General features: G+C 39.3%; 1 protein-coding gene across 1 annotated transcript in view; it reads right to left on the reverse strand.

The window, feature by feature from the left end:
- The window catches only part of LOC135464572 (dual specificity calcium/calmodulin-dependent 3',5'-cyclic nucleotide phosphodiesterase 1A-like), an 85,351-nt gene that overhangs the window by 33,216 nt on the left and 39,064 nt on the right, over positions 1-13,071 (reverse strand). Inside the window, exons 2-4 of the mRNA XM_064742000.1 lie at positions 6,170-6,235; positions 5,036-5,216; positions 3,067-3,180 (exon numbers count right to left, since the gene is read on the reverse strand). Of these exons, the coding sequence (XP_064598070.1) occupies positions 3,067-3,180; positions 5,036-5,216; positions 6,170-6,235 (361 nt within the window). The remainder of the gene's footprint in view (positions 1-3,066; positions 3,181-5,035; positions 5,217-6,169; positions 6,236-13,071) is intronic.

Below are 13,071 nucleotides of genomic sequence, written 5' to 3' on the forward strand. Positions count from 1 at the left end.
CATGGACAGCATGGTGGCAACTGGTGTAACAATTAGCCATGGCAATGATGTGGATATTACCCATGGACAGCATGGTGGCAACTGGTGTAACAGTTACCCGTGGCAATGATGTGGGTATTACCCATGGACAGCATGGTGGCAACTGGTGTAACAATTACCCGTGGCAATGATGTGGATATTATCCATGTGAAACATGATGGCAGTGCACATATTGCAAATTGACATTGAAATGAATTAAACCAGAATTCCTGTACCAGTGTAGACAATATCTCAGTGCAACCTTGGGAATGGAGCAGATATTACTGTAGTGCTACCTTGGGAATGGAGCAGATATTACTGTAGTGCAACCTTGGGAATGGAGCAGACATTACTGTAGTGCTACCTTGGGAATGGAGCAGACATTACTGTAGTGCTACCTTGGGAATGGAGCAGACATTACCGCAGTGCAACCTTGGGAATGGAGCAGACATTACTGCAGTGCAACCTTGGGAATGGAGCAGACATTACTGTAGTGCTACCTTGGGAATGGAGCAGACATTACTGCAGTGCTACCTTGGGAATGGAGCAGACATTACTGTAGTGCTACCTTGGGAATGGAGCAGACATTACTGTAGTGCTACCTTGGGAATGGAGCAGACATTACTGTAGTGCAACCTTGGGAATGGAGCAGACATTACTGTAGTGCTACCTTGGGAATGGAGCAGACATTACTGTAGTGCTACCTTGGGAATGGAGCAGACATTACTGTAGTGCTACCTTGGGAATGGAGCAGACATTACTGTAGTGCTACCTTGGGAATGGAGCAGACATTACTGTAGTGCTACCTTGGGAATGGAGCAGACATTACTGTAGTGCAACCTTGGGAATGGAGCAGACATTACTGCAGTGCAACCTTGGGAATGGAGCAGATATTACTGTAGTGCTACCTTGGGAATGAAGCAGACATTACTGCAGTGCAACCTTGGGAATGGAGCAGACATTACTGTAGTGCAACCTTGGGAATGGAGCAGATATTACTGCAGTGCTACCTTGGGAATGGAGCAGACATTACTGTAGTGCTACCTTGGGAATGGAGCAGACATTACTGTAGTGCTACCTTGGGAATGGAGCAGACATTACTGTAGTGCAACCTTGGGAATGGAGCAGACATTACTGCAGTGCAACCTTGGGAATGGAGCAGACATTACTGCGGTGCAACCTTGGGAATGGAGCAGACATTACTGTAGTGCTACCTTGGGAATGAAGCAGACATTACTGCAGTGCAACCTTGGGAATGGAGCAGACATTACTGCAGTGCAACCTTGGGAATGGAGCAGACATTACTGCAGTGCAACCTTGGGAATGGAGCAGACATTACTGTAGTGCTACCTTGGGAATGGAGCAGACATTACTGTAGTGCTACCTTGGGAATGGAGCAGACATTACTGTAGTGCTACCTTGGGAATGGAGCAGACATTACCGTAGTGCATCCTTGGGAATGGAGCAGACATTACTGCAGTGCAACCTTGGGAATGGAGCAGACATTACTGCAGTGCAGCTTTGGTAATGGTGTATGGCCATTGTGCCATGTTGAACTAAATAATGTAGACATTAGAAAAGTGTATCCTTGGGAATTGTGTGGGCATTACCAAAGTGTAACCTTGGGGATGGTGTAGACATTACAGAAGTGTAACCTTGGGGATGGTGTAGACATTACAGAAGTGTAACCTTAGGGATGGTGTAGACATTACAGAAGTGTACACTAAGCAATTTTAGAAGTGTATCTGCAAAGAGCAATCCTAGTAAGCAGTAAAAGGGATGTCAAAAAAAGAATACTGATCTTCATGAAGACATGAGAAACCGATGAAGAACCAAGACTGAGGATCAGGAAGGAGAGACGTGTACATGTAACAATTTAGAAGATGTTGTCTCAAAATGAGGGTGGTCAAGGCTTGATAAGGTTTAGCTCACTCACTAACTCAGGGTCATGGATAGGAACGCACAGATCAAATAGTCAGCACAATAGCTTTATAAACATCACACAGCTTCCGGCTGTCTCACAGTGAACTAAACACACTCGTCTTCAGAACATGAAGAAGCTCTGACAGTTTACCAAAGTTACATCACTCTTCCCACATTAAGGAGGCCTTACACTAGACAAATACTTTAAAACATGGATAGAAAAGCTAAAAAAAAGTTATCTACGAGTTGTGAAGAGGCCCTTAAAAGTGACTCATGTGGGAAAGTTTTAAATGGAAAATTAAATTTCAAGGAGCCAGATGATTATAAATTTTCAACATTTACAAAAGTGCTTAGAAAGACATAAAAGGCATGTGTAATTGGAACAAGGGACCAAGGAAGGATTAAATTACCTATCCAATATGAATTCAATGTATTGTGCTGAGGGAAAAGTGATTTGAATCTTATACGCATAGGCATGATAATTAGAATGGAGACAGAGTCAGAATACAACACTGCCATGTGAGACACTTTTTGCCCGGAGTCAGAACTGATTTCACAGACTTAGAATGCACAGTGCTCAATATTGCTTTCATTTAAACAACGAACTATGGCTGTGATACAGCAAGGACAACAGTGGCCACACCACGTCTACAGATGTCTAAAGAGATCTAAACCAGAGAAGAGAGCCTCAGACAAAAGTGGCCTGCATCAAGGGGAGAAAAGAAAACATTGCTATGTAAATTATCTACGTGTACAACACGGTTGTTCAGAAATCTTCCCTTGCAGAGTGACAACGAATGACAAAGTGGTGTTCACATGACAACCTACACTCAGACTCTATGTGCTGATTCTATGCTACATATCTTCAATTTTTGAAAAAAAATGTCAATTATTCCATAATGAACAAGACACTTGTATGATAACAAAATAGGTGTACAATTGTAAATAGCTTTGAATTTAGGCGAAGCAGGCATAAGACATCTGGGAAGCAGAAAGTTATCTCCCTTGGCCCAAGAATATTTCATGCATGATCCTCCAGCTGAAAGCAGAGTTCTCTTGATCCTTTATTTCCTGTAAACGAGCTGGTTTCTGCAGACAATTTGCTTCACTTAGAGGAGTCCTTACCTGGTTTCATCTATGTACACTGTTTCCAACACGGAGGCTGCATACTCCAGATTTCTGACGAGATCCTCTTTAGGGATGTCATCTTTCTGTATCCTCCGCAGAAGGTGACGCAATCTACAACCACATAGTACAGGTGAGCTATTGTGACGAAAATATGTATCCATACAGGTAGAAACAATAATTATCCATACAGGTAAACACAATATTTCTCCATACAGGTAAACACAATATTTATCCATACAGGTAGACACAATAATTATCCATACAGGTAAACACAATATTTCTCCATACAGGTAGACACAATATTTCTCCATACAGGTAAACACAATATTTATCCATACAGGTAGAAACAATAATTATCCATACAGGTAAACATAATATTTATCCATACAGGTAGACACAATAATTATCCATACAGGTAAACACAATATTTATCCATACAGGTAGAAACAATAATTATCCATACAGGTAAACACAATATTTATCCATACAGGTGGACACAATAATTATCCATACAGGTAGACACAATAATTACCCATACAGGTAAACGGGTAAACACAATATTTATCTATACAGGTAGACACAATTACTATTATTGCAGGTAGACGCAACTACATGTATTATTCATAACCTGATCCAAATGTATAAATGTACTAATTTGAACGTACATATCATGCATGTTTTATCAACTTAAGGGAATATTATTTGATGCGGACAGGTGACTTGTATTTTTCAATATCTGTTATGTTCACATGTGCTCCTAATTTAGTTCGCCTCCACACAACACATCTCCCTCATTATAACACAGTCTGCTTAAACATGTGATTTAGTATAACACCATCACAAATTCAAATCTGGAATGTCACAAATGTGTAATTCACAAATTTTTACCTGGATGTTGTTGCAAACAGCTGTACATACTTCTGAAAGTTTTGGTAAATAACATCTCTATTTTGCATCTTTGAACTGAGAGGGTTGATTACCTTTATCAGTGAAAGTCATGATCTGGCCTCGGGTTGTCATCAAATAACACAGTATGTCTCTTAATTCCCAAATTATGTAACATCATTTAAGATCACAGAGTATTTGTTCCTATACCATGTTTGTAGTGGCTACAAACCTTAAGAGAAAGGCACAAATTTTAACGTGTTATTTTGGACAAGGAGTGGAAGCAGACCTGAACAGACAGAGCCATTTTGTTTTCTGTTATACATGCTTGATAATTCTATCCGTGAACTTTTAAAGTGGAATGTTAAATGGCCATGCATGGAGTACACAACAGCAGAGAAACCAAAAACATTATGTCACATAACCTATGCTCATCAGTCCACATGGTAAACATGCATGCAATACAAGGATAGTGTGACGTCACATTGCACATGGGAAACATGCAGGCAGTACAGGGATAGTGTGACATCACAGTGCACATGGCAAACATGCAGGCAGTACAGGGATAGTGTGACGTCACATTGCACATGGGAAACATGCAGGCAGTAGAGGGATAGTGTGACGTCACATTGCACATGGGAAACACGCAGGCAGTAGAGGGATAGTATGACGTCACATTGCACATGGGAAACACGCAGGCAGTAGAGGGATAGTATGACGTCACAGTCCACATGGTAAACATGCAGGCAGTGCAGGGATAGTGTGACGTCACATTGCACATGGCAAACATGCAGGCAATACAGGGATAGTCTGATGTCACTGGACATGGCAAACATGCAGGCAATACAAGGACAGTGTGACATCACATTGCACATGGTAAACATGCAGGCAGTACAGGGATAGTGTGATGTCACAGTGCACATGGCAAACATGCAGGCAGTAGAGGGATAGTGTGATGTCACATTGCACATGGTAACCATGCAGGCAGTACAGGGATAGTGTGACATCACAGTGCACATGGCAAACCAATAAATTCCACAAAAAGTTCAGAAACATGTCTGAAAACTTCACCAAATCTGACCTGATTGAGCAAACATGGGAAGCCTCTGGAGTGTCAATGGGAGGCAGTTTCTCCGTGCCTAGGTTAACACTTGCATAAGAATCACTGTCAGCACTGACCACGCTGGACGTGGGGCTGCTCACACTGGTTTTCCTCGAGTTAGGCCCTGTACTTCTTCGCAGGACCGTGAGGGAGCCTGTTCCTAAATAAGACAATGATATGGTTGATTGACTGATTGATTGATTCGGGTTTGATGTGCTGTGACCAAGACCCTTTCACTGATATGACAGCGGTCAGGTTTATTGGTGGAGGAAACTGGAATGTCTGGAGGAAACCGGAATGTCTGGTCAAAACCACAAACCTTCGGTTTTATTCCCATATCACATGCCACGCTGAAGAATATTTAAATAACATCACCACAGTCCATTTCATTGGTCTAAGAAACTCGACAGTCTGGGGAAGCCAGTGGACTTTGGCAAGTAACTGATCAATTTTCTCACAGGTACAAGTAGCTCAAGTTTTATGTGATACGGATAGAAAGCCTGTGAACTCCATGTAAGATGACATAAATTAATGATCCTTCAGTAATGCATCTAGCCCTGGGCTGGGTTGTTCATAACTTTAAGATTTAATACCAGTTTTAACTTTATGCCAAGTATTCAATTTTGTACATGGGCCAAAAAATAATTGCGTAACAGTATATTAAATTTGAACTAATTCTGCTGCTTTTCCATTTAGTCTGAGTTTTGTTAGAATCATAAACATATAGCATGTCTTAATACCGGTACTGGCTAATACATCTTTGAAGAACTGGGCCCAGAATCTGAAATGCACTGTACATTTATATACAGGGTGTCCCAGAAGTCGTGCGCCTTCCTGATTTTAATTTTTTTTTTTCTGTGTTTCAGATTTAATACTGATTTTAAAGTTTTTTCTCTTTTTCAGAGTTAATTATGGCTAATAAACTAACAGTACAAGAAAGAGTTGAATTATTGCTTAGGTTTTTATGTTTGGAAGAGATGGGGCAACACACCGCTCTGTGGCTAAAGCATTCAACCTCAACCTGGATGGTACGCGAGTTCCTATATATACCAACTAAGAGCAGCAATGGCCATTTCTCAGCATATACATGTACTCGGCATGGTAATAACTTACTGGATAGTTGTCCATTCTTTGATCCCACACTTGAATCATCTTTGGATCTTTCAGGAGGATTTGCCACTGCAAAGAAAAAAAAAATGACACTGTAAGTGTTACTAATCTATGAAACATACAGTAAGTAATCTTAACGTGACATCCAGTAAGTAATCTTAATGTGACATCCAGTAAGTAATCTTAACGTGACATCCAGTAAGTAATCTTAACGTGACATCCAGTAAGTAATCTTAATGTGACATACAGTAAGTAATCTTAACGTGACATCCAGTAAGTAATCTTAACGTGACATACAGTAAGTAATCTTAACGTGACATACAGTAAGTAATCTTAACGTGACATCCAGTAAGTAATCTTAACGTGACATCCAGTAAGTAATCTTAACGTGACATACAGTAAGTAATCTTAACGTGACATCCAGTAAGTAATCTTAACGTGACATCCAGTAAGTAATCTTAACGTGACATACAGTAAGTAATCTTAACGTGACATACAGTAAGTAATCTTAACGTGACATCCAGTAAGTAATCTTAACGTGACATACAGTAAGTAATCTTAACGTGACATACAGTAAGTAATCTTAACGTGACATACAGTAAGTAATCTTAACGTGACATACAGTAAGTAATCTTAACGTGACATACAGTAAGTAATCTTAACGTGACATACAGTAAGTAATCTTAACGTGACATACAGTAAGTAATCTTAACGTGACATACAGTAAGTAATCTTAACGTGACATACAGTAAGTAATCTTAACGTGACATCCAGTAAGTAATCTTAATGTGACATACAGTAAGTAATCTTAACGTGACATACAGTAAGTAATCTTAACGTGACATACAGTAAGTAATCTTAACGTGACATACAGTAAGTAATCTTAACGTGACATACAGTAAGTAATCTTAACGTGACATACAGTAAGTAATCTTAACGTGACATACAGTAAGTAATCTTAATGTGACATCCTGCTTTTGGATTGACAAGATTTAACTTGAAAAGCCTAAAATTTGTGATGCTTGCCTAGAAAAGATAAATAAAGTCATGAACTGACAAAACTCTCCAACAATGTTGTTTTGAACAGGCTCCTTTTACAATCCTGGTCAGAAATGCGTTTCTGAACAAGTCTAATATCTCTGTCTTCCCACAAAGATACAGGTGGCACTCGAGCTATCAAATATCATATTTGCTAATAGTTCTTACATGAAACCTCACTGATCTATGCTGTCAGATGCACAAAAAAAAATACCAGTTTGGTAATATGTGAGATTGCATTTATTTATTTATTTGATTGGTATTTTACACCGTACTCAAGTATTTATTTATTTATTTGATTGGTGTTTTACACCGTACTCAAGAATATTTCACTTATACGACAATGGCCAGCACTACGGTAGGAGGAAACCAGGCAGATCCCGGAGAAAACCTAGGATCATCCGTAGGTTGCTGGCAGACCTTCCCACTTGTGGCCATGTACAAAGAATACACTAAAAAGAACTGTACATCACACTGTCCAGGAAAGTATCTAGAAATGTTTGCTTGAAATTTGTCCAACAGTGCAAAATTGTTTTAGAACATTAGATTCTAAGGTCGTCAGACTTTACCAGTGACATCAAGGTTACATGCATATCTTTTGCCTGCAACAGTTTGTTTCAACGTTCATTTGTGAAATGCCTTTATGCATGTACATGTGTATGCATTCTGAATGATGAAATCTAGCAATTCTGGTCTTTATACAGGCCAAAAAGCCTCTTGTGATGTTACTGGTCTCAATATGGTCAGAAAAGGCCACTGTAAAATCTGAAGGTTCAAAGCATTTCATGGTGTTGAAAAAATTCTAGGAGAGTAAAATAAATTACTTTATGGACAGTGTTCATCTTACATATTCATCAGGTTGGTGTTTTCTTTGACTTGAAGTGAACAATGAACAATCTGAACCTCTGAATATTCCTACGATTATTAAGATTAGTTTTAATTTCTGTGAAAAAGTCATCAAACGTATGACAAGATGTACAGTACGGTAAATGAATATAAAACTTACTTGGATGTTAATGTATATGTATCACAAACAAATCTGATTAGCTGCAATTTCATAGGAGATCTACATGTAGGAATTCTTTAAACATACATTGTTAGTTCTTAAAAGAATCTGTATGTAACGGCATGCCTCTATAAACACAGGGCATATTACATTAATGATTGTGAATTAGCTAAATAGGACTCTGGTCTTTGACAGGAATACATTGTCTTTTCTTGCATTAGAATATATTCCTATTACATTACCTCATGGAATATTACACTGCCTCATGGAATATTACACTGCCTCATGGAATATTACACTGATGAGCCTAAAAATATTTTATACTGAACATAAATTGGCACGACAATAATTACATGTACACTGATCGCTTGAACTGCTTTCAAAGGCACATGACTGCTTGCATTAAATTTACTGTTTGTCTCCAAATTTTTACAGAAAACCGATCGTACCCATGATGAAAATATATATAGTTATCAAGGGCAATCTTACATGTCTATGATATATATACTTATCTGGCCACTGCAATTTGGTTCTAGTCTTGGAAATAATATACTACATACTTCAAATATGATTTAACAATAAACTGCAGTACATAAACTAAGTAGCTGATATAATCGAAAAGCCTTTAGTTAGTCGAGTCAAATGTTGAGCAACATTGCTAACATACAATTACGTGCGGTTAAACATGAAGAACATATGAAAGAATAATTGTCCGAAGTGGACATTATGGTACCTGAATTTCGACTGAAGGTAATGCAACTTACTTGTTGTCAGATAATTATGTGATTGATAACTTATAACTTCCATGCACAGCAGACACTCTGGTGACTGTCTGCAGACGTATTGGCACCTCTAATGACAGGGGCGGATCTACAGCCAAGTAACAACAACCACTGGAGAGGTCAAGCAAACACAAGGCGATGGCAGCAGATCAAATGATGGTGGCAACAGTACAGTTAGGGATTAAGACCCTGACCAATGAACTATGATTCCGTCTAGGCTTTTGGTGGTTCTGGTATTGATTGCCTATAACGTGTTAATCACTGTGTCTTTGACCCGTCTATAGTCACACTGGTCATTATGGTCATCAAATGCCAGGCCTCTTCACTGCACAATACCCTTTATCACACCATTTAAATCTGACCACTGAAGCCAGCAACAAACAGTTTAGTATGAAGAGCTCTGGATGATCAGGGCTTGGCCACAAAACCATGTTGACCACGCGCCTTGATAACTGGCCACCGTAAAGAACTGTGACAACTTTCAACATTGCTACATCCCTGTTTAGACTTGCCGAATTAAACTGCTGTTTGCATGTGATCTAATGGATGCGAGTATGCAGTGCTGTAATTCTTCAACCTTTTCGCATGTTTGCAAGGGGTTTATTCAAGCAAATTCTGAAAGCCTTGTTCTCATGACTGATCAAATTATACTTCTTGTGAAGCCTTGAAACTGGCCAATCCAACCAATGTAGCTAGATGTCTCCAAAAATCCAACTAAAAGTGTGCATGAATTGCACTAAAAGTCGCTTTTATATGTTAAAAGGTTGAGGAATTTGGGCAGATCAAACATTTAAATACTATTGTATTTTAAATACGTGGAGTTTTATTCATAGCTTTATCGGATGTTCAGCAAATTTGACTTTTTTAACTCCGTAACAAGGATTAACTGCATCAAAGGCCAAGATATTCTCAAGCATGCACACATTGCAAATACACGAAATCCTCTCTGTTAAGTACATACATTCGTATCAGCCTTATTAGTTCAGAAGTCTTTGCTCACTCATCAACAGCAAATCATCATTAAATGAAGCAGATAATGGAGCTGCTGGTAAGCTTGGCCTGCCAGGGATGCCCAGAAGCTGCCAGGCTCTACTTGTCACAGTCATTTTCCTGGAAGTCACTCTGAGCACATCTGAGCTGTCCATCAAAATCCTTCAAGCGTATAATGATGATACCAGTGTACTAGGTATATTTATATTTATTTATAAATTAAAACACAAATTCAAAGTCTCCAAGTCCATATGTAAAATAATGTGGCTTCAACCCACAATTTATCTGGTGTTTGTTATTGCTTAGGCCTTTTCTTTTTCACTTTCTGCCTCTGACTGTCACACCAATAAAAGAAACAGGGAGATCACTCTGGCTAAATTCGCTGTCCTTGCCTCCAAGAAAGACATTTCTATTCATTCAACTGAATTTCGCAGCCACGGGGCATCATCTGGTGAAGAAGCCAGAGTTATCCCTCTTTGTTAGGGCCGTATTCGTATCCATAAGTTAAGTGATTCGGAATAAAAGTGTCACTTGGCAAATAAAAAAAAAAGTTCTTCTCTCGAACACTTTGCCAGTTGCGACATGGATTACCTGTTAGCCATTTACAACGAGAAAAACCCATCTTTAATGCGAAGCCTGTCAGAAAATCCATGACTGCTTGGGCATCTGCAGGAAAACAGCGCAAGTCTCCGCTGTAGGACATTGACGCGAGGTGGGGTAATTAGGCTGTCTCATTGATTGTGCGGGGGTTTTATCTGCAGCCCAGGCCTACAGATCAATAGTCTTACCACATTAACTTATCTGTAGTTATCTTGCCGTAGTTTACATAACAGCTTTTACAGTAATTCCCCACATCAGATATGCGTAAGTTCAGGGTGAACAGGGCTAAGATTAATCTTAACAAGGGTTGAAACCTCCCTGAGGACAGCTATTTCATGTTAACACATCAGGGAGTGTGGGGGTGAGGTACAGAGCTGCAGGATGCAGAGACTGAATGAATATAAGCAGAAGGCAGTCGTGATTCGGAATCAACCTTATCTAGCCAGTGATTACACATATATAGTGGGTTATTATTTGACACCTGACATGACTAACTTTAAAGGGGAAGAAACCTTAAAAAAATGACACTATAGGCTGAAAAGAGCACATTTTTTTTCTATCTGGTGTTGCATTCTGCATAATTTTTAGATTTTTCCTCGCCATACATGTAAAGCCTGAAAACGGCAAAGCTGGCAGAAATCGTTGAGTCCAACGCGTCCTCAATCTTTAACACCCTGTAATTTATGCTGTGCCTCTCAGCCAATGAGAGTCGTTAAAACTGCCGGCATGTTCATGTGAACTCAGAACCTAAGTCCGACAGGTTTCCGACAGAAATTCTCCTCCTAACACAGAAGACTTCAGGACTAGTTCTTAGGCAAAATGGAGATGCCCACAGTGGTTTTTGGCGCTGACTTCATTTATAATTTATCAACTTGAGGTACATATTAGAATTTTTTTATGGCATGCACCTGTGAGGAAATGCATACTCTTTTCAATGGTATTTGATTGATATTTAAATTTTCTTCTCCTTTAACACCTCTCAGCTGGATTGTCTGGAGGCAACACCTGGTCATGTATTATCACTATTATTACTAACAATTATGGGACAATAATCTAACCACTCTTCACTGGAGATCTTGTGATGCACACATGTTATAATCTATTTCTATACTGATTGAGCTTTCACTGCCTTACCCAACAATATTTAACTTATAAAACAATCAGATTTATGATTGGGTGGAAGAGACTGGGTAGAGCCTGGGGGAAACACAACGCCCTTCATTGGAACACAAATATATATTATAAGATATAAACAGAAGATATCAGTAAGCATAATTATCGACACATTGTTCTGTGCTAGAGTTCTGTTATCCATAACATTCATAAGGTGGCAGTTTAACTTATTTTGAAATAAAGAAAGAGGGGTTTCACATTAATTCAAATTCCTGAATATTAATGAAACAAATGCCCCTTTCAAAGTCTCAATAACCACAACACTCTATCCATAGACACAAATTTGTTTTTCACAATTTTGCCAGAAATCTCTGCATTTTGGCATCCTACATTTTCACCATGGCAACAAATTGTGATGCGAGTACATTCATCACATTCACCAAACGCAGGCTTTTCTGGTTTTAACTTTGCCAATCCCATTCATTTCTCCGTGCTATGACGAGACAGATCTGGTTTGTCTGACCTTCCCATGTGATGAGCCAGGGCTAAAGTCACAGGGCTGTGGTAGTTGGCCTTTACACAAGCTCTCTTGGTGACCAGAAGCGGCATAATTTTTAGCTGGGCTGGCTCAGTCATGGCTGTATGATGGCAAAGATTTACGTCCTGACACGAACTCCATCAAAGGGGTGATCAGGTAGTTAATCAGGTGTAAACGCTGCCTCTACAGCCTAATTTCACACCTCAAATGACACATAGACCAAGGCTCTTCCAGAACAGCCCCTCGCAATTTACCATACTCCTGGAGAATTACCTCCCGAATGATGGCTTAGATGTCGCCGCGAATTTTCACTGTTTGACAAACTGCAGACAGATTGTCATTAGAGGCAAGGACGCAATGATTGAGAAACGGGAAACAGTTCACCAGTGATTAACGCAGAAATCTTCTTGTCTTTGTGCATGCAAGTGACGCGAGTGACTGATCACTGAAGATGACTTCCTGAAGTCCACATGTTCACATCTCAACTTGTACGGAATACTAGCTGAATAATTCCACACATACTTTAATAAATGACAGAAAGTGACCTTGAAAGAAAAGATAACAGCAGTAGGCCCAATGTATAGATATCAATTATACAAGGATAAAGCATCGTACATACAGTTTTTTGATATTTCATAACAGATTATTGCGAAATCCTCCACATCGAGAAATTCAAAAGTGCTACCATATTACCAATTTTATCTCATCCGACCTATCTTACTATTATAACTGTCATTCTCTAACGTTCTCACATGTTTGCAACGTGTTTATTCAAGCATATTATAAAGTCATTATACTTTTTGTGAAGCCCTGAAACTGGCCTATCCACCCAAAGTAG

Source organism: Liolophura sinensis, chromosome 4 (genome assembly GCF_032854445.1).
Source record: "Liolophura sinensis isolate JHLJ2023 chromosome 4, CUHK_Ljap_v2, whole genome shotgun sequence".
NCBI classification, from domain to species: domain Eukaryota; kingdom Metazoa; phylum Mollusca; class Polyplacophora; order Chitonida; family Chitonidae; genus Liolophura; species Liolophura sinensis.